Source organism: Pteronotus mesoamericanus, unplaced genomic scaffold, assembly GCF_021234165.1.
Source record: "Pteronotus mesoamericanus isolate MK-2021 breed Mesoamerican mustached bat unplaced genomic scaffold, CSHL_Meso_final contig_214, whole genome shotgun sequence".
Lineage (NCBI taxonomy): Eukaryota > Metazoa > Chordata > Mammalia > Chiroptera > Mormoopidae > Pteronotus > Pteronotus mesoamericanus.
Genome location: NW_026555089.1, coordinates 6,501,043 through 6,520,653, shown reverse-complemented (window position 1 = coordinate 6,520,653; position 19,611 = coordinate 6,501,043). Strand labels below are relative to the sequence as shown.

The following is a 19,611-nucleotide window of genomic DNA, read 5'->3' as shown; positions in this document are numbered from 1 at the left end:
CAGTCAACGATGATGACATGCTTGTTGTTTTGAACAACGGGGGACCAGACTCCTATGAAGCATTCTGCACCCTCTGACATGTGAACAAACTCTTTTTGAATCTTTTTTTTCCTTTTTTTAGGACGACGCCCAACCCATTGAGCCACGCCCATCAGGGCCCAGGGTTTCCTGAGTGTTCCATATATGGCAGGCCCAGCATGATAATCTTCCTCATTTTACGGATGAGAAAACCCAGGCTTGCAATGACAACGTAATTTGTTCACGTTCACAAATTCTGGCTCCCAACTCTTTTAATTTCCTGAGCGACCCGGTGCCATCTTTTGTTCTAGTGTTTGGTCTTTCTCTTGGTTCCTGACCCAGGGCTCCTAAATCCCTGGAATTTCCTGGGTGGCAGATTAGAGTGTCTTTTATTCTCCTGAGAGAAACATCAGTCAGTACATCAATCAGCTGCCCCTGGCATGCCCCCGCAATGGGGACCCAGCCTGCAACCCAGGCATGTGTCCTGACAGAGAATGGAACCAGCGACCTTTAGGTTCGCAGGCCGGAGGTCAGTCTACTGAGCCACACCAGCCAGGGCAAGGGTTTTGCATTTTTAAATGGCTAAAAAGCAAATCAGAAGAAGAATAATATTTTGTGACACATGACAATGATATGAAATTCAAATCTCAGTGAAATTCAAATAAAGTTTTATTGGAACACAGCCATGTTCATTTACTTATGTATTGTTTATGGCTGCTTTTGACTACAGTGGCACAGTTGAATAGCTGTGACAGAGACTATAATATAGAAGTATCTACATGATGTCCTTAATTTTGCCTCTTGGCCCACAGAGCCTCAAATATTTACCATTTGCCCCATTACAGAAAAAGTTTGCTAAACTCTGGATTAAGGGATTACTGTAATTTGCCACTTATAACGCACTTTTGTGGCCCCAATTTTTGAGGGACAAATAAGGATGTGCATTATATATGGGTATGATGATTACATACGATGGGTATAATAATCCCATGGGTATTATAACAAAAACGTGGGTGCACATTATACACAGCAAAATATGGTATTTGGGCATTTCAGGCAAGAGGCCTGAACTGGGACAGCGACAGAGAGGTCGAGAGCCCTGGATGGATTGGGGGCTGTTCCGGGGGCGAGAGGCTGACTGGGCGCAGGGGTGGAAGGAGAAGGGCTCTGAGATGATGCCCAGATTTCTGCATTGAGAACTGAGGGAAAGGGGTGCGCGCCAAGCCAGGAATGCCAAGAAGGAGAGTGAACTGGGCGGCAGGGCAGCGTAGGGACCGGGAGGGAAGACTGGGAAGAGTTTTTGGGCCTACTCTGTGTGACAGCCTCATTCCCGGAGTTTAGCAGTTTGCGCGTGTTACCAAGTCTGCTGAGAATACACCTCCAGCGCCTTAGGGCCTGAGGCTGGTGTGGGCACCTGGCATTCAAAGGCTTGTGCTGTAAGGGCCAGCAGGTGCCTGTCTGAGTTTCCTGTGAGGTCAGCTTCTGTCAAATCATAGCCAGGCTTCCGAAAGTGAAACCAAGGATCCCAAAAGCCTGGGGAAACACCCAAAGAATGTGGAGCTCTCCCTAGGTGCCGAGCCTCCTCTCAGCTATCACCTAGCTGTCTGGTGAGGTTGGCCTCCTGGGGACAGGGAGGGCTCTGCCTCTGCAGGTGTAGAGCAGCAGCCAAGTGGGCTGATCCTTGGGGGGACCTTGGTTTCGGCTGAGGTGTGGGGACAGGAGCTGAGGCGGCCAAGGCACATTGGATCCTATGGTCCTGGTCGTCTGCAAAGCAGCGGGGGCCTGGAAGGACTATTCCCTTGATGGCCAGCAGATGGCGCTCAAGTGATAGGCTGTGAATGGAGGTGGGGGTGGGGTAGGTGGGGCAGGCAGAGGAGCGAGAATCCTACCTAACTGGTGGCCCCCCTCCAGGCCTGCTCCTATCTGCTAGGGGACTGGGTGGCGTTCACAAAGCCATCTTATTGTTTCCCAACTTCCTGCTCAGGCATGACAGGGCCCTTATTTCTGGGGCCAAGAAGGACTTCTTCAGCGGGGGAGGGGGTGTAGAGTTGCGGGTGAACTCACGCATGTCCAGCCACCCTCTGCCGCCGGGCTCAAGCCCTTTCGTCCACCTCCTGGCAGCTGGATCTGCAGAACTGTGGCTTCAGAGGCTTGCAGGGCATAGACCTCCCCCCAGGAGGGGGGCATTGTGGACTGCACGCCCTCCGCCGCCCAGGCTTACTCCCCACACTCCTTTCTCCAAGCTGTTTATTCCCCTGCGCTGTGGCAGAGGGAGGTTAGCGTTTGTGTTGGTGTATGTGGGTGGGGGGAGGGGTGGGAGGTGGTACTCTGAGCTCTTTAAAGCCTAGGCTGGAGAAGTATGGAGGGATGTGCGTCGAAACCAGCCTTTGTTTCTGGCCTTCACCTGCGTGTGAGCAGCCGGGTCCTGCGAGGACACCGATCATGGAGCCATTGTGGTACTTTCGACAGACAGTCTCCCTCATCTACTTAACTCCCCCCTGAGGGGCTCATTCCCCTTTCAGAGAGGAGGACAGTAGAAATGAGACTTGCCTAAGGTCCTGTGGGGAGCGGGCAGAGGGGGCAGGACCTGTGCCTGGGACAAGGGACAAGTGTGAACTGCCAGTCCCGTTCTTGACGCAGAGACCAGCCTTGGCCTCCTCAGTCTGGGTGTCCAGGAGCAGCCGGCCAATGGGATCTGGCGCTTCTGCTCTCCCAACGCTGCTGGCCCGCTCGGTCTCTGATGCCCGGGATCAATGCCTTCGACACTGGGCAGGGCATTTAGCTCTAGAGAGGGCTCAGCGTGAAGTGGAAGCGGTCAGAAGGGAGGGGCCCTCGCGGGGTCTTGAGCTGACAACCCAGGGAGGTGTGCTGGGTGGGGGCGGGATGGCTCATGTCCTAAAGTCACGGCTGCAGTGCTGTGCTCTGGCCAGTCCCTGGCCAGCCTGTTCTGTTCACCTCTTCCGTGGACCGCCCGTGCCCACAGTGCTGCAAGGTTCCTTTCCCAGGATTCTGGGAGTCCTGACGGGCACGTGTTGAGTGTCTGCTCCCTCTCTCCGCAGGGGTCGAGCCCCACCCAGGACCTTGCCCCTCTAGGCCGGTGTTTCTCAGACTTTAGCCTGCGTCCCCCTCACCCGATGGCCTGTTAAAACACAGGACTGGGCTCTGCCCCGAGGGTTTCTGATTCAGTAAATCCCGAGTGCCCCTGGGAGCTTGCATATTGAACATGTTCCCGGGTGATGCTGCTGTTACCTGTTAGGACCACTGCGCGCTGAAGGACTAGCGGAGCAGGTCTGGGTTATCCAAGCCTTGCACATTCCAGAGAAAAGGTTGGCCCTGCCTGGCCCCTGGGAGATAGCTCCTAGGACTGTCCTGCCTGGTAAGACTGCCTCTGCTTACCTGGGGACCCTTAGCCATGCCAGATCATCTGTGCTAACAATGTGACTTATAGCCAGGGCCTTGGGCCACCTGGTGACAGTGTAACCTCTGGAGGGACTGGAGACTAAGTAACTGAGGTCAGCCACGCCTACATGAGCAGCCTCCAATAAAAACCCTGGATACCAAGGCTCAGGTGAGCTTTCCTGGTTGGCGACTTTCGTGCCTGTTGTCACACATCATTGCTGACAGAATTAAGTGCTGTCCCGTGATTCCACTGGAAGCTTGCACCTGGTCTCTGCTGGGCCCTGCTCTAGGTGCCTTTATCTTTTGCTGATTTTAATTTGTATCCTTTCACTGCATTAAACTGTAACCTTGAGCATAACAGCTTTGCCGAGTTCTGTGTGTCCTAGTGAATCACGGAACTTAAGGGTGGTATTGAGGACCTCCAATGACAACCACACTTTGAGGACCACTGTTGCCCAAAAGCAAGGGTGTCGCTTTGTGGGGTAACCCTGAACAGTCCTCCTGAGTCACTGGGCCTTGGTCTCCCCACCTGCAAATGGGGCTTTGGAGCAGTTTTGTCCTCGCTGGGTTTGACAGGGTCCCCAGAAGGGCCACATGGCAAAGCTGAGAGAGAACATGCTGGGCTATGGGCAGTTTCTTTAGCCTTGCTTTTCTGTTTCCAGTAGCCTGGTTTGCCCATTACAGCCCTCCTCACCTGAGCCAGGGGCACTGGGGTGCTGGGGTCCACAGGCTTCAGTAGATTCAGCCACTCAGTGCTGCCCCTCCTGGGACCACCGTCAGGGCAGCAGCCCGCGTTCCGCAGTACGTGGGCCTTCCCTGCCCCATCCTGCCCTGGCCTAAGACCAGGTCCTTGATCCAACACAGGGAGGAAGGACCCTTAGCAGCCGCTGATGATGTGGCTTTATTCACAGACTCAGCACTTGCTGAGGGTGGAAGGAAAGAATATTTGGGGCCGGGCTGGGCCTGGAGAGAAGGGTGGCTGGGAGGCCATGCATGGGTGGGACTGGGGAGTTCGCAGGAGGGAACCTGTTGGCCTGGCCAGGCCTGTGTGGGGCGGGCCAGAGGCACGCAGCATGCAGGAGGCCTGGCTGGGTCTGCATGGGGGCAGACCTGTCCAGGTGGCGCTGGGAGCCAGGGAGGGACCGAGGGTTTCTCTGGGGCAGGGTGTATAGGTGTGAGGCCGGACAGCAGGCAACCCTGCCCCTCGCTCCAGGGAAATGACATCGGGGGGACAGTCGGGATACCTGGGGTCTGGTCCTGCTGCTGCCCCGGGGCTCGATGTGTGACTAGCCAAGCTAGTCCCCCCCCCCGGTGCCATTGTCCTGCTGATGCTTAGACATTTGTCTTGGGGGTGACCCACATAGAGACACTCTGAGGGCATTGGTAGGGGGGCTGGACAGTTCTGGAGAGTGTGCCTAGGGCCCTGCTGAGCGGGCTGTGTCTGTGGAGGGAGGGGATCCCCAGCCAGGGGCTGGTCCCTTTGAGCCAACCTTTTCTCTCAATGTTTGGTGCCAGTTCCCTACTGTGGCCCCAGGGGGCGCCCTTTCCCACCCCAATCCAGGCCTTTCAGGGGGCCAAGGATGATTGTAATGGTAAACCTTCCTTCTCCAGGCCGCTCTGCTGGCTCCCAACAGACTTCCTGCCTAAAAGCAAACAAGGAATCCAAAGGCCGGATCCTCCTCCAGGGCCTTCTTCCTGGTGAAGAGCCCATTCCCACCCAGCAGGGAACAGAAAAACCAGTTCCCCGGGTTTGCTCCCTGCCTGGGAATAGCAAAGTGTAGAAAGTTGTTGGCAAGGCCTCTCTGGGCTACCCGGGAAGGTGACCTCGGAGCCTGGAAGCCTGGAGAGGACTGAGCAGGGCCCGGGGTCTGAGGTCACAGCCCCTGCCTGTGGTTTGCCCGGCTCTGGGCTCTCCCGGGGACTGGGGTGGAGGGAGGAGGGCGAGGGGGTCATCAGCATTGGCGGGAGGGGGTGCGGTGCACAGAGCCAGGGCGCTTGGGGATCTTGCGCCAGCGTCGCTTGTCCCAGCGGCAGAGCAGCAGCAGGCGGAAGGTGTCCCGGAAGGCTTTGTTGCAGAGTGCGTAGCACATGGGGTTGACGGTGCTGTTGACGTAGCAAAGCCAGTAGCCCAGCTCCCATAGCGTCTCAGGAACACAGTCCTTGCAGAAGGTGGACACCAGCACCATGATATTGTATGGTGTCCAGGTGAGGATGAAGGCCAGCAGGATGGCGCTCAGGGTCCGAGCCGCCTTCTTCTCCTTGACCAGCGAGAAGGTCTTCCGCTTGGCCAGCTGCTCCTTCCCGCGGGGCTTCTGGCTCTTGCCTGTTCTCTCGCGTCCCTTCCGCGTCGGCCTCTTGACTGTGTTCGGGGAGGTCCGCGGGGGCTGCTTGGCGGGGGCCTGCGCCTCCGGGTCCACCATGGGCATCTTGATCACCACCTCGGAGCCGGGCTCCTCGCCCTCGGAGGATGTGAGGGACTCCATGGAGCCTTCATCCTCCTCCTCCTCCTCCTTCCAGCTGTAGGCCTGCAGCAACCTGGGGGCCCGGCAGCAGCGACAGCAGCGCCCGGGAGGGCTGTCCGGGGAGCCCTCCGCCCCGGGCTGGGACCGCTCTGAGCTGCTGCTGCTGCCGCCCCCCTTACCTGCCGTCTCAGAGCCCTGCAGAGCCGCCAGCTCCCGGGCCCGGTTCTCCGTTTCCCGGTAGATGCGCCAGTAGAGTATGCACATGACCGTGACAGGGAGGTAGAAGGCGGCCATGGCTGTGCCAAAGGTGATGATGGGCTGGGAGAGGAACTGGATGTAGCACTGCCCGGCCAGCACCGTCCGCTCCCCCACCAGGTACTGCCAGAAGAGGATGGCTGGGGCCCAGAGGACGAAGGAGACCATCCAGGCCAGGCCAATCATCAGCGCTGCCCGGCGGGGCGTGCGCTTGGCACGGTAGCTCAGGGGCCGGGTCACGGAGAAGTAGCGGTCAAAGCTGATTAGCAGCAGGTTCATGACGGAGGCATTGCTGGCCACATAGTCCAGGGCCAGCCAGAGGTCGCAGGCCAGTGTGCCCAGAGCCCAGTGGCCCATGAGAAGGTAGGTGGTGTAGAGGTTCATGGAGAAGGTGCCGATGATGAGGTCGGCACAGGCCAGGCTGAGCAGGAAGTAGTTGTTCACCGTCTTGAGCTCTGTGTTGACCTTGAAGGAGATGAGTACCAGCAAGTTGCCTGTCACTGTAGCCAGTGACAGGAGGCCTGTGGTGATCCCAATGAAGGCCACTTGCCAGGGGCCCTTTCCCGGTGCCAGGACGGTGATGTTGGGGCTGACGGCAGGTGGGGCTGAGGTATTCATGGTGGTTGGGGGGGGCGGGGCCGAGGCGCAGCCCCTTCCGCTGGTCACACGACAGGGCTTCCTCAAGGGGAGACCATCACCTGAAAAGAGAGGACGTGGGCTTTCGCTGGGCACTGCCTGGAGTGGCAGGTGCTAAGGACACAGCCCCCACCCTTTCAGAGCTTCAGGCCAGACAGCGTCACTCCCCCTGACCTGCAGGCCCCTTCCTGTTCTGGTGTGCGCACACTGTCATTTAACACACACAGTCATATAACACACAGTCCCAGCCACAAACGGCTCTGCCAACAGCAGGGGGTGCGCGTTGGAATCCGGGGATCTGAGTCCTCGCTCCCGCTCCCCAGTTCAGACTCTGAGCCTCAATTTTCTCCTTGGGAAATTGCTCCCAGTTCCTGTCTCGCTTAACTCACACGGCAGAGCTGGACACGCGCTTTCTGTACGGGTCTGCCAGATTTTCAAAGCGTTTCACTCAATTTTATTAAAGCTCTCATTTACTGAGTAGTCACTACACACCAGACGCGGGGCTAAGTGCTATATTGCATTACCTAATCTAACTGTCAGGCACCTCTTGGAGAAAGGTGTCTTACAACCCTTGCTTCACTGAGGCAACTGTGGCTGCAAGGCCTGGTCACGGTGACAGGGGCGGGGAGGATGAGGAGGACCCACTTTCTCCTTCTCCTTGAGCAGGTGGAGCTCCAGGGGGATAGTTGCATCAAATGAGAAGACCTGAGAAGGCAGGGCAGGGCTCCAGAGAAGATAAGGGGGAAGGGATGGGAGGGGTGCTGAGTGTCAATGTGTGTCTGTGTGTGTGGCGGGGCGGGGGTGCAGAGAGAGGGGGAGGGTGAGGCCGTGCTTGGAACTGCATCGGACCCGCTGTGAGGGCGACAGGGAGAGTAGTGCTGGGCCCGGACATGCGCCTGGTGGCAGAAGGTCTGCAGTAAAAGCAGGCAGCGGGGGCCAGGGACTCGGCTCCCAGAGAAGCGGGTGCTGGCCCCAGATGGGGTGTGGGAGGCCCCCTCCATCTCCCCACTCTGTTCCTGGGCTCCAGCTGAGTGGGGGGCAGCAAGGAGAACAGGAAGATCCCCCAGATTTTTCCTGAAACTGGAATCCAGCCCAGGCACTAAGTGTGGGTAAAGGGAAGAGCAAGGACCCTTAGCGACCTCCTGGAGGCCAGGCAGGCAGCGCCCCGGCTCGGCCACAGCCTCGCGGCTGCACTTGGCAGGCCCTTTCCTGGTCTGGGCCTTGCGCACCCATCCGTCCATTGAAGAGACGGGGGTCTCTTCCGACTTGCAGCTGTGGCTTCGGGGGCTGTATTGTTGGAAAAAATCCAAGGGAGAGGCCCACCAGGCCCCGGCGTTCCTGGAAACCTGGTTTGTGCCTGAGACGCCAGAGCGCCGTGCCTGTGGGAGGGTTGTTGCGGGACCCATGGCCTTGGCGGGGAGTGGCTGCGATCGCATGTGACCTGGGCATCTCCACAGCTCGTGGTGACCTATCAGTGTATGAGAGCAACGCTCAGCGTGGAGAGGTCAGTGTGACCCACGAGCAAGAAAGGCCGTGGCTGCCAGCATGTCCGGGACAGTTTGCACGGGAGGGGGCACATTTAACATCCTGGGTGAAGGACCCGGACTCTGGAGCCACACTGTCTGCATTCGAATCCAGGCTGCCCCTCCACTGGATGTGTGATCTCCGCTGGCGACATAACGGCTTCGTGCCTCGGTTGCCGCAACTGAAAAATGGGGACGGTACTAGTCCCTAGCCGACAAGTCAGGGAATTGCTGTGAGGCTTAAGGGAGTCAATAGGTGTGAGGTGCCCAGAACAGCCCTGGGGCACAGGTTCCCATGACTTTCAGCGTGTGGGGCAGCGAGGGATCCCCACCGCCCAGCAGCGCCTGACACCATGACAATGCCCATGAGTAACAGTACTGATCATCGCTGTTATTTAGTGCTCCCTGGGGGCCAGGCGCTGCTCAAAGTGCTCCGGTCCCTGACTGTGGTTAATTTTTTAATGGGGAAACCTGTGACCAAGGTGTTGCCCTTCTCTCTGTTTTACAGAGGAAGAAACTGAGGCTGAGAAAAGCAAGAGAATTTGCACAGGATACACAGGTTAAGGTAGGAACCAGGATTTGAGCCCAAGCTGTTCAGTTCATTCCAGTGAAACTTTATAAAAACTGACATTTGGCCGGGGGTGGGGGGGGGGCAGAGTTTGCCAATTTGAATTTTTTAAGGGTTGCATTGCAATGTTATTTATTTGGCTTACTGAGTTTTGTCGCATCCTCCTTTCTTAACCAAAGTCAGGCCCTGGCGGGGAGGCTGGGAGGAGAGGCGCCTGATGGGGCTTCCTGGTGGGGCCGCTGGGGGACACTGGCCTTGACGGGTTGCCCCGCTCACCTCTCGTCCCTCTGATGCGAACCCAGTGCTGGTTAGTGCCCATTGCACACATGGAACCACTGAGGCCCAGAGAAAAGGGGGAAGCAGGCATTCTGTCGTTCAAGGTCTCCTGGCTCCTAGAGGGGGTGCTGCCCCCTCCCAACTCCCAGGTGCCCCCAGCAGCCCTGGAGCCCCCAGCGGCAGCCTAGGCCAAACGCTGGGAAAGCTTTACTAGAGGAGCAGCCTGCTGGCCCGAGAGGCTGCACCTTCGTAGCTGCAGGGGCCTCGTCCGGCACGGGCGCGGGCGCGGGCGCGGGCGTGGGCGGAGTGCTCCTTCTGCCGTTGCTGCACTGGTCCTCACAGGGCAGGGCTAGGACTGGAGTGAGGCCGAGTGAGGCACTCGCCTTGGGTGCAAAATTTAAGGAGGTGCCCCAAAACTCAGTAATCAGGCAAATAAAAGTGTCATGTAATACTTAAAAAATGGAAATTAAGGCAAAACATCCCTAGTACAATTCTAATCAAGGACAGGCTCCAAGCATGACCTCACACAAACACCCCTACGGTGCCTCGGCCTGATCCTGGTGCCACTTCCAGTGGAACTTTATTTACAAAAGCAGATGGCCCACCCACCTGTGGGCTGTAGTTTGCTATTTGATATCTGAAAAGGTTACATTACTAGAGTGTTCATCTTGATGAGGGAGGTTTTTTTTGTGTCCCCCTTAAATTTAATTCTGAGGTGAGTGCCTTGCTCACCTCCAGCTGATTCCGGCCTTGTAGACCACAGAGCTGCTTCTGAATCTCAAAGCTGCCCCTCCTGGCTGTGTGACAGGCAGCAATCACTTAACCCTTCCTTTCCCAGCTGCCCTGCATCCCCCCCACCGCTCGACCCCCCTCCGCCCACGGCGACACCGGCCTCCAAAGCGCCTGGCTCTGAAATGACACTCAGTCAAAGACCTCGGTTCTGACTCCTGACATTCCTTCCCTTCCAGATCCCACACAGCCCCTCTCTGGCCCCCACATTGCTCCTCTCTACCCTGGAGCAGTGGGACCGGCCTGGCCTCTGGGAAGATTTTCCAGTGCTCCGAAACTAATAGCCCCAGGTGCTGAGCAGAAAGGACCCGAGTGCCTGAGCTGAGGCTGCGGAAGAAGCCGACAGCTCTCTGCCGGGCCTTGAATGGCGTCTCCTTGTGGTGGGAACATGGCAACCATTGCCCATCATGACCGCGGCCAAGCTCTCGTTGGAAGCTAGCTGAGGCTTTGGTGAATTTTAAAAAAGGCTTCAGAAGGGGGGACCTGAGAGAAAAAGGGGTCCTTGGAAGTGAGGAGGCTGGAATCCCTCTCCTTAATGGCTGGAAATCCCTTCCAACTTTCTGATTTTTTTTTTAATGTCCTCACCCAAGGATATGCTTATTGATTTTAGAGAGAGGAGGAAGGGGAGAGAGAGAGGGAGAGAAGCACTGATGTGAGAGAGAAACATTGATTGGTTGCCTCTCCTACGTTGCCCGACTGGGGACAGAACCCTCAACCTTTCAGTTTACAGGACAACGCTCCAACCAACTGAGCCACAATGGCCAGGGCTAACTTTCTTATTTTAAATTACTAACCATCATAATTAATCACCTCCTCCATGCTAGGTACTTGATGTATGCTATTATTTCCCTTGATTCACGGGGTCCCTCAAGGGAGTGGGGGTTCTTAGCTCTGTTTTATTTTTTCATTGCATTTTTTCCCCCATTACCATTTAGTCCCCATATACTCCCCCGACCCTGCAATCCCCACACTATTGTCTGTGCTCTGTTTTATAGATGAAGACATCGGCGGGGGTGGGGGGTGGCTGATGCCCCTGATGGTCTCTCACAGGAAGCAGGGGAGCTGGACTCTGCCTGGACCTGTGGCTCCAAGGTCTCCTTCCTTCCTTCCTTCCTTTCTTTTTAAATAATTTATTTATTTTTAGAGAGGGGGGAAGGGAGGGAGAAAGAAATGTCAATGCGTGGTTGCCTCTTGTGTGCCCCAAACTGGGGACATGGCCCACAACCCAGGCACGTGCCCTGACTGGGAAATCAGACAGGTGACTCTGGCTCGAAGGCCACTGAGCCACACCGGCCAGGGCCCAAGGTCTACTGGGCCGGCCTATGAGATATAAGGACTCAGGCTTCCCTGAAACAAAGGAGGGGAGGACAAGAGTAGAGGTTCTGGGGAACCGAACCCTCATTCTTACCACCCCCTGGGGCTTCTGAGCTCTTGGGATGCAGCTCAGAGCAGCTGTCAACAACTCTGCCTTTCAGCTTCGATCAGAAGCAAGCGAGTCGTCCCCCAGACCTCTCAGGGACAGTGAGTCGCTCAGGAGAAGGTTTCTGCTCTGGTCCCTGTTGTGTCCCTCCTCTGGGGCAACCCTCTGCCTGCTCATGGCAACTGACCGGTGAGAGACGTGATGGCTGTGAAAGAACCAGGCTTCCTGGGGCTGCGGCTGACCACGCTGGGGGTTTGAGTTCTGGTCTGGGAGTTAGGGTGCCGGGGAGCAGCAGGCCAGGATTTCTGCAAAGGCGGGGCTTAGAGCCAGTGCTCTGGTTGAAAGCGGGGCTGGAGGCTGCATTTGCCTAACGTATTCTGTGAAACATCCACAGGGGGAGGGGGAGGCAGGGGCTGTGGGAGGGCTACCCCAGGAAGGCCTTGGCACTGGTTCTGCCCAGCTTTAAGCCCTATCTCTCCTCCTGTCTCGCTGGGCGACCCTTCTGTCGGAGGCGTGTTTGTGTGTGAGCATGTGCGCAGTGCTGCGTAAGAGCAAGGGTGGTGCGGGGTGAGTCCATGGATTTGCGGGGATGGATTGCGACTCATCCTCTGAGGATGTCACTTCTGGGGTACAGGGAGGTGGCCAGGAAACGGGAAGGTGCTTTTCTGTCCAGGACTATGTCCACCTGATGAGAGTTTTGGGGAGCTTTTAAATGCTACTACTAATATTATTATCTTGTTGATTTTAGAAAGACAGGAAGTGCAGGGGGGAGAAATGTTGGTTTGTTGTCCCACTTATTTATGCATTCATTGGTTGTCTCTTGTATGTGCCCTGACCGGGAATTGAACCTGCAACCTTGGCATAACAGGACAACACTCTAACCAACTGAGCTATCTGGCCAGGGCTAATAACATTATTAATATTATTATAGCAACTGTTATTTACTGACTGTTCACAATATACCAGACATGGCTATAAGTATTGTATACAATAATTATACATTATTATTATTATTTTTAATCCTCACCCGAGGATACGTTTATTGCTTTTAGGGAAAGAGGAAGGGGGGAGAGAGAGAGGAGCGGCGGGGGAGAGAGAGAGAGAGAGGGAGGGAGAAGGACATTGATGTGAGAGAGAAGCATTGATCAGTTGCCTCCCCTATGTGCTCTGACTGGGAATCGAACCCGCAGCCTTTTGGTGTATAGGACGGCGCTCCAACCACCTGAGCCACCTGGCCAGGGCAGCATTATACACATGATTTAATCAATCCATTATAACTTTTTGCAATATCGGTTCTATTATCCTCAGTTTGCCAAAGGGGCAATTTGCTTACAGGTCTCTAAGCCTTTAAGGACCTTGCAGCTAGTTCACCAGCAACGCTACCAGGATGTGGACCCAGGCAGTCGGCCCTGGAGAGGAGCCTCTTGGATCCCTGCTCTAAGCAGCTCTTGTGGGGCTGGGGGCTCGACAGCCTCCTTGCCCACCTGGACAAGCCTGATCAAACCCTAGTTTAAATCAGCCAATAGTGAGGAGCCAGTCCTTCCTTTAGGATCTGGCTTGCGCGTGTGTGACGGGGCCTGTCCTCTGTCTGCGTGATGCATGATGACAGTGTGGTAGGAAGGGGGAGGTGTAGCTGTAGCTCTCTGGGAGGCTGGGTGGGGGCCGTGTCTGTCTCATTCACTGCTTTAGCCCAGCGCTTGGCACACAGTAGCGGCTCAATAAACATTTGTGGAATAAATACACAGCTGTATGCAGAGCATCCTCCTGCTTGGTTTCAGGCCCTCGGGCATGAGGACGCCCCTGCAGGGCTTGGGGCCAGCTCCAGAGCAGGGTCCCTCTGTTCCCGCAGGCTCTGTATTTCCTCACCTGCCAAGCTCCTGTCTCCGGGTGAGGCCCTGCCTGGCTCGAGAGCTCAGGAGAAGGACAGCCAACAGCATCCTCGTCTGTGGACCAGGAACGGACCAAGGAAACCCTGCCTCACCTGCTGCCCTGAGCGGAGCCAGGAAATAAGACAGGCATGGGTGTGGGGCGGCGCCTGTCAGGGCTGGGGAGGAAGGAGTCGTCCTGGACTCAAAGAGTTAAGGGATGAGGTCAGAGCCTCTAGCAGGGCAGGCCAGACTATTGACCGCCAGCGCCCTGGACAAATCCCCTGGGGCTGTGGATCTGGACAGTGAGAGGAGGGGGAGGGGAGGGAGCCACTGGGGGGAGGCTGGGAGAGGTTGCTGGGAGTGGGATTCCTGAACACTGCGGGCTCCGGAATCTGACCGCTGGCCTGGCCGAGGAGTGGAGAACGGGAGGCAGAGAGTGAGGGGGTGCTGGCGGAAGGTTCAAGAAGGCAGGCTGAAGCCATCTTGTGGTTCTGGGCCTGGGAGCCTGCAGAGCCCAGACTGGAAGGTACGGGCAGTACTGGGGAGAAAGGAGGCACAAGGTGGGAGCTGTGGGGTTGGGCAGCTGGGACCTCACTGGTGCAGTGACCTGTCCCTTCTGCTGGGCCCAGGCTCTCACCTGCTGGGGAGAGGTGGCTCTCTCCCGCTGGCTCAACTTTTCTTTGAAGCTATCTCTAGACCCATTAAAGGCCCATAAAACTCCCACTCTGCTGCCTGCCCTTGGAGATGAGGGGGTAAACAGATAGAATTTATCACATTTTCAGGCTCAACAGTCTTCACCAGAAACACCAACTAGCCCTGGGGGGAGGGGAGGGGGGGCAGCCATTAGTTAAATGCTCACAAACGCACGGGAGTCCAGCCCTGGAACCGCTGTCAAATGCCCTCACTGTGGACGGACTTTGACGGGGCCTGGCCTCAGCAGAGCCGTGCCGCAGCCGGGGGCTCAGCCGGCTGGGCCTGGGCCGTGCTCTCCGGACGGTGGTGCCAGCAGCGCGGGCCCTCGCACCCCTCTCCGCACACCCCTGCTCTTCTCTCCTGTGCTCCAGTCCCCACTTCCTTTCTTCTCTCTCCCTCCTCCCCCATCCTTCTAGGCATCACCATGGCATCACAGCGGAGCAGAAACCCAGCGCGATAGTCACCCACCTCTCCTCGCCCGCCAGAGCCCGAGCTCCTGCCTCCCGGGGCTTGCCGCTCCCCAGCCCCGCCATCCTGCTCAGGCAGCTGGGAGTGTTGCACCGAGGGCGAGGAGAATGGGGTCCAAGCCCCAACTGGACCCCTAAATACCCCTTCTGGGACCACGAGCCTGTCCCTTCCCCTAGTTCAGCCTCATCCTCTCCACCTGTACAATGGGGAGGTTCCTTTCCAGGTGTGACGTGACCCCTGCCTAATCCCTTCTTGACACTCTGGAGTCTTTCTTGGGCTTTGGGATTTGGCTCTCAGATCTCCAGGCCCCAATCCGGGAGCCAAGAGTCACGTCTCTGGCAGCCCCATTTCGCCAACTCCTCCCCTGCCTCCTGTCTCGAGCTGGCAATCACAGCTTGCCGAGTGGCTGAGGTCAGGGGGCAGAGAAAGAGCTCTCTGACAGCTCAGTGAGCAGCCGATTACCCAGGGACAGGAGACCGTCCGGCGGCCCGAGACGCTCTGACCCCGTCTGGCCAGTCGGTCAGGCCTGGGGCAGCCTGGGTGGGGCTGTAGGTGCGTTTTGTGGGAAGAGGTGGCCCCCGTCCACTGGCACTGATAACACCTAAGCAGCACTGTCTGAGCGACCCAGCAACAGCTGACCATCCCCCCCACCCCCGTGCCCCAGCTGCCAGCTCTGGAGCTGGCGACTCTGCATGAATCAGGGCTGGAGGCCCCCAGCCTGTTCCCATACCGTGGAGCCCGGGAGTCCCAGGACGGGCACCTGGCATCAGTGCCTGTCGGTGCCCGTGCGCTACCCAGACACAGGACTGAGACCTGCCCTGAGGGAACCCAAGGTACCGAGAACACAGGGAGTGCCCTCTGGGCCCCTGTGCATGTCGGCGCCACGTTCCCGGACAAGCGTGGCCGTCCAGGTGCCCATTTGTCCCCGGAGAGCCCTGGGGCTCTTGGCCTGGTCTCTTGCTGGCTCCTGGCCCAACACCCACCTTGGCGTCCAGCTCGTCCATCTGGCCAGCAGCCTGGTTCAGTCCATCTTGGGGGGGCTGAAGGTGGGTGGGGGTGGTGGGGTTCAGAGTTCCCTGAGGGAGGAGAGGACGGGTTCTGGGATGGGCACCCCAATTGGGGGGCCCACCTCCCACAGGACGCTTGATGGCCAGGGCTGCCTCCTGGCCCCCTGCCCTTCCTACTTGTTCCCTGGGGTTCCAGGGGCTGTGCCTGCTACGGGGTGGCCTGATCCCTTCTGGGCTCCAGGTCCAGTTTCCTAAGGGGGTCTCCATCTCCTCTGCCAGTTGAAACCCTCCCCCGAAAACATCGGGTGTACCCACTCCAAGCAGGGGATAGGGTGTTTGGAGTGGCCAGTGTCCAATGCTGCGGAGCCCCTTGGTCTCTCGACTCCTCCCTAGCCCCCTCTCCTCTTTGGGGTCTGTCCACATTTCCTTGGGGTCCCTACCTTGATCCCAGAACCCCGCTTCTCCGGCCCCCTCCTCGGTGGAGCCCCTCCCAGACCCTCCCAAATGTACTCACCATGGGGCTGGAGAGAGGTCTGCAGGGTCCTCCACCCCACTGCTTCCCGGGGGTCGGCAGTAGCTCCAGGGACCCAAACACCTGGCTCCCGGGGGGTAGCTGCGTCCTGTGCTGGCAGCCGGAGAGGCACAGCCAGTGATTGGCACGTCCCACCCCCTGGCACGCCAGCCTTGGGGGGGGAGGGAGGAAGGGAAAGAGAGGGAGGGAGAAAAGGAAGGGAGGGGAGCTGGAGGGAAGCCTCAGGCAACGTCTGGGGTTGGACTGGGTCCTGGAGCATGCCCCCCTCCTCCACCAGGGCCCCCAATTTGAGCCCTGAGAGGGAGGGGGCAGGACATGAGGAAGATGTGCCCAGGAAGGCTAAAAGTCCAGGACGAGAGAGAAGGCGGATACAGGGAGACAAACACCCACACCCACTGCACACAGACTCAGCGGCACACACACGCACACCCTCACAAAAGCACACTCTGTTTCCTCGGGTTCCTTCCCCCACCCAACCTTAGAGCCCCCAACCCGCATGTACCGTGGCCCAGCACACACTCCCGGGCTCACATGCCTCCTTCCCTCACACATGCTCTGCCCCTGGCACACGCCCACACGCTCACCCACCCACCCACCCACCCAGCCCCACACCCTGTTCTTCCTCCCTGCTGCGAAGAAGCTGGATTCCTTCTGTTTGGAAATGACACATTGGGCCTCATGTGAGAGGCTCCAACTTGGAACAGACCCAGAGGGCTGGCGCACCCGCCCCGGGGACTGAGCAGACATGCCCGTGTGCCGGGCTGTGTCCTTCTGTGTTTGTCCACGCTGCGCAGCCCGGTGTGAGGGTATACGGGTGCCTGGCTTTCGGGGATGAGGTGGCGGGGGGCTATGTGCCTGCTCCACACGATGCTGAGTGCCCCACACATGTGTGCCCCTGAGTACGCAGCCTTCGGAAATGCAGGTGGCAACCTGTTGGTCTGGAGCCAGAATGCGTGTGTACACGCGTGTCTGTATTTGCCGTGTGTCTGAGTGTTGCCCAACTGTGGAACTTGTTAATTCTGACAAGTGTGGCAGTCTCTATCTCTCTGCCTGCTCCACCTCCAGCTTCCACCTGGAAGACAGACAGACAGGCAGACAGACAGCTCTCCTCCCAGCTTGTCAAACTCTGTCTCCCCTGACTCCCACTCAGTGCTCACAGGTATGTACCTGGGAAGTGACAAACCTGCCCTTCCTCCTCACCTCACTTTGCCCCACCGCTTGGCCAGCCACCCCCCCCCCCACCCCAGCCAGCATGGATTTCTGTGTTGAGTTTCCTCAGAGATAGAACCCCTGGGGGGCCCTTTGCCATAGAGACCTGGGTCCTGCACTGCCCTCACAGGGCCCTAGAGACCTCCTGGGGAGCTGACCACGAAGGAGAGCTGTCCTGGCTGCTGTGTGCTTTGCCCCACTGGGCCATGCTGAAGCCCTGGGGTGGAAGGTAGGACCAGGATCGTCAATTACCCCCATTATGTACATGAGAAAACCAAAGATAAGTGTGACTAATATGTGGTGGGTGAGTACTTGGATGCAGGTTCCTTAGCTCTAAGCCCAGGGCTCTAGAGTCACAGGGGTTGGGACCTGTCCCACCACTTTGCCGCTGCCCATGGCCCCACGAAGCACCCCTTCTCACTTTTGACGCCGGAGGGTAACCCGGGGCTGGAGCCCAGTTGCCAGTGGAGCCAGGTGGAGCGGAACTGGAGTCCCTGGGGCTTGGCCAGCAGCCATGGTAGGCACACGTGGCGGATCCATGTGGGGGCATCTTCGCTTCTCAAAGCCTGCCGGGGCCAGAGTGAGCACCCAGTCCACCTCCCCTGTGAACAGACCAGGCCGCTTGGAGAGGAGTCTGAGCGCCCCCTCCCACCCCTGATCAGCCAGCAGGTCAGGGGTGGGTCAGACCTCGACCAGTCCCGGCCCCTGGGCTCAGACTCAGGCTGCCCCCTGCTGGGCGGTCCTGGTGCGCGGCTGCGGCTCCTCGGCGCGGTGGGGCTGCGAACGCTTGTGCGCGTACACGTGGCTGCGTGTGGGGGTGTTAGGCCTCCAAGCTCAACATCCATTTCCGAGTCTGAATCAGGCTTTCTCTTTTTTGCCCCCTCCCCCTAGTCTCCTTGGTCTCCCTTTTCTCTTCTCCCACCGCCTCTGCACACGTCCCCGTAGAAATAAAAACACTTATTTGGTAGGCGGGAGAGGAGGGTGTCCAGCTTCCCTCTGCCTCCTCTGGAGTGCCCCTCTCTGTCCCAAGTGGCTTCCTCTTTCAGGCGGCGCAGTCCGCGGAGGCAGGGGGATGAGGCGCCCCCTGTCCCGCCCCCGCCGCCCCCGTGTCACTTCTCTGCCCAGGTCTCTATGCCTAGGTCCCATGACCAGATGGGGAAACTGAGGTAGGAAGGGAGAGGGGAGGTAGGGCCTGGAGCAGCTCTCCCACCCAGCTCTCTCACCGCCCCCGCACCCGCGCCCGATTTAGCCACAGGGAGGCTGGGAACATTGTCTTTATTTTAAGCCGCCGAGTGCGGCACGAACGCGGCTGCTCGCGACAAAGGGCTTCGCAAAGCAGCGGCAGGAGGCGCACGTGGGGGTCGGTCCCCGCCCCCAACCGCGCGACCCCCCAGCCTCCAGGAAGCGGCCCGGCCCGACCCCAGCCAGTTCCGTCTTCTCTCTGGCCGGGTGGGACCCGGGCAGGCGCGGCACACCTGGGTCTCCGATCCTGCCGGTTGCTATTTTTGGCCGCTAGGCGAGGGATTCACCCTCCAGGCCAGAGGCAGAGCGCGGGGTCGTCCCTGCGCGGCTGGGCCCCTCTCTCAGCCGCCTCACCGTGGGCGAGATGGGGAGAAGCTGCCCTGGGTGCGAACCCAGGTCTATCGCTTCCCGGTTGAACCGCCCTGAGCAAGCTGGTGGCCTCCTCCAGGTCTCTAGGTCTCAGTTTCTTCCTCAGTGCCGTGGGAGTTAGAAACATCTTTCTGACGGCGCTGTTGGATGATTAGCTTTGCATGTTAAACGTGGCAGGGGCAGGCGTTTGCTACAAGTGAAAGCCATTATTGTTATTTATAGCGCGCACTGACCACTTCCTACGTGCCAGGCGCTGCTAAGCACTCGGCATTGATGAACCGGCTTGTTTTGCACTACAGCTCTCTGAGGGAGGTTCTATTATTATTATTCATTCCCATTTTACAGATGAGTATGTTTGCAGACAGCACGCACCCCCGGGGCTCCCCACAGGGTGCTGCGGGCGTGCCAGAGCCGTCCTGGAGCTGGAGTCCAGGCTGCAGTTTCAGGACGGTGGAAACCCGCGGGGCCAGGATTTCTAAAACGCGGGACCCAGGCTGAAGGCCGCGAAGGGATGAAGGAAGGGAGGGCACTCCCGTGCTGTGAGCTCGCAGCCCCTCCGAGCTCACCCTTGACTTGAACCCCTGCGCGAAAGTCAAGCTACTTCTCAGTGCTGCTTCTGCAGTCCTGGGAGAAGGAGGCCGAAGTGGGCGGTTGTCCTGGCCCCCACCAGACCTCAGAAGCCTTGCTGCTTGGCCCTCAGTCCTGTGGGAAGGGCCGTGGGTTGGTGTTCTCACCTGCCATCGAGGTCACCTCCCTCAAGAGCCTGGGAAGGAGGCAGCTGGTCATCCTGAGGGCGTCCCTTCGTGCCCCCCTGTTCCCCATGGCTTTGGGCCCTCAGCTTCACGCCCCCTCTTCCCCACTCCGACGGCAGGGATCC

General features: G+C 58.4%; 1 protein-coding gene across 2 annotated transcripts; it reads right to left on the bottom strand.

Moving 5' to 3' along the window:
• Positions 1-5,346: 5,346 nt before the first annotated feature.
• Positions 5,347-16,465, bottom strand: CHRM1 (cholinergic receptor muscarinic 1). Of its 2 annotated transcripts, XM_054570650.1 has the most exons (4): positions 16,417-16,465; positions 15,897-16,002; positions 15,359-15,451; positions 5,347-6,832 (listed from the first exon to the last, which is right to left on the bottom strand). In XM_054570650.1, exon 4 carries the CDS (start codon positions 6,750-6,752, stop codon positions 5,370-5,372), a length of 1,383 nt encoding a protein of 460 aa, XP_054426625.1. In that variant the 5' UTR covers positions 6,753-6,832; positions 15,359-15,451; positions 15,897-16,002; positions 16,417-16,465; the 3' UTR covers positions 5,347-5,369. The 2 variants fall into 2 exon arrangements, with proteins under 2 accessions (XP_054426625.1, XP_054426624.1); XM_054570649.1 differs by lacking the exon at positions 16,417-16,465 and having other exon boundaries at positions 15,897-16,133.
• Positions 16,466-19,611: the final 3,146 nt, after the last annotated feature.

Coding starts and splice junctions, on each gene's coding strand:
- CHRM1 (XM_054570650.1), bottom strand. CDS start 6,752: ATGAATACCTCAGCCCCACCTGCCGTCAGCCCCAACATCACCGTCCTG.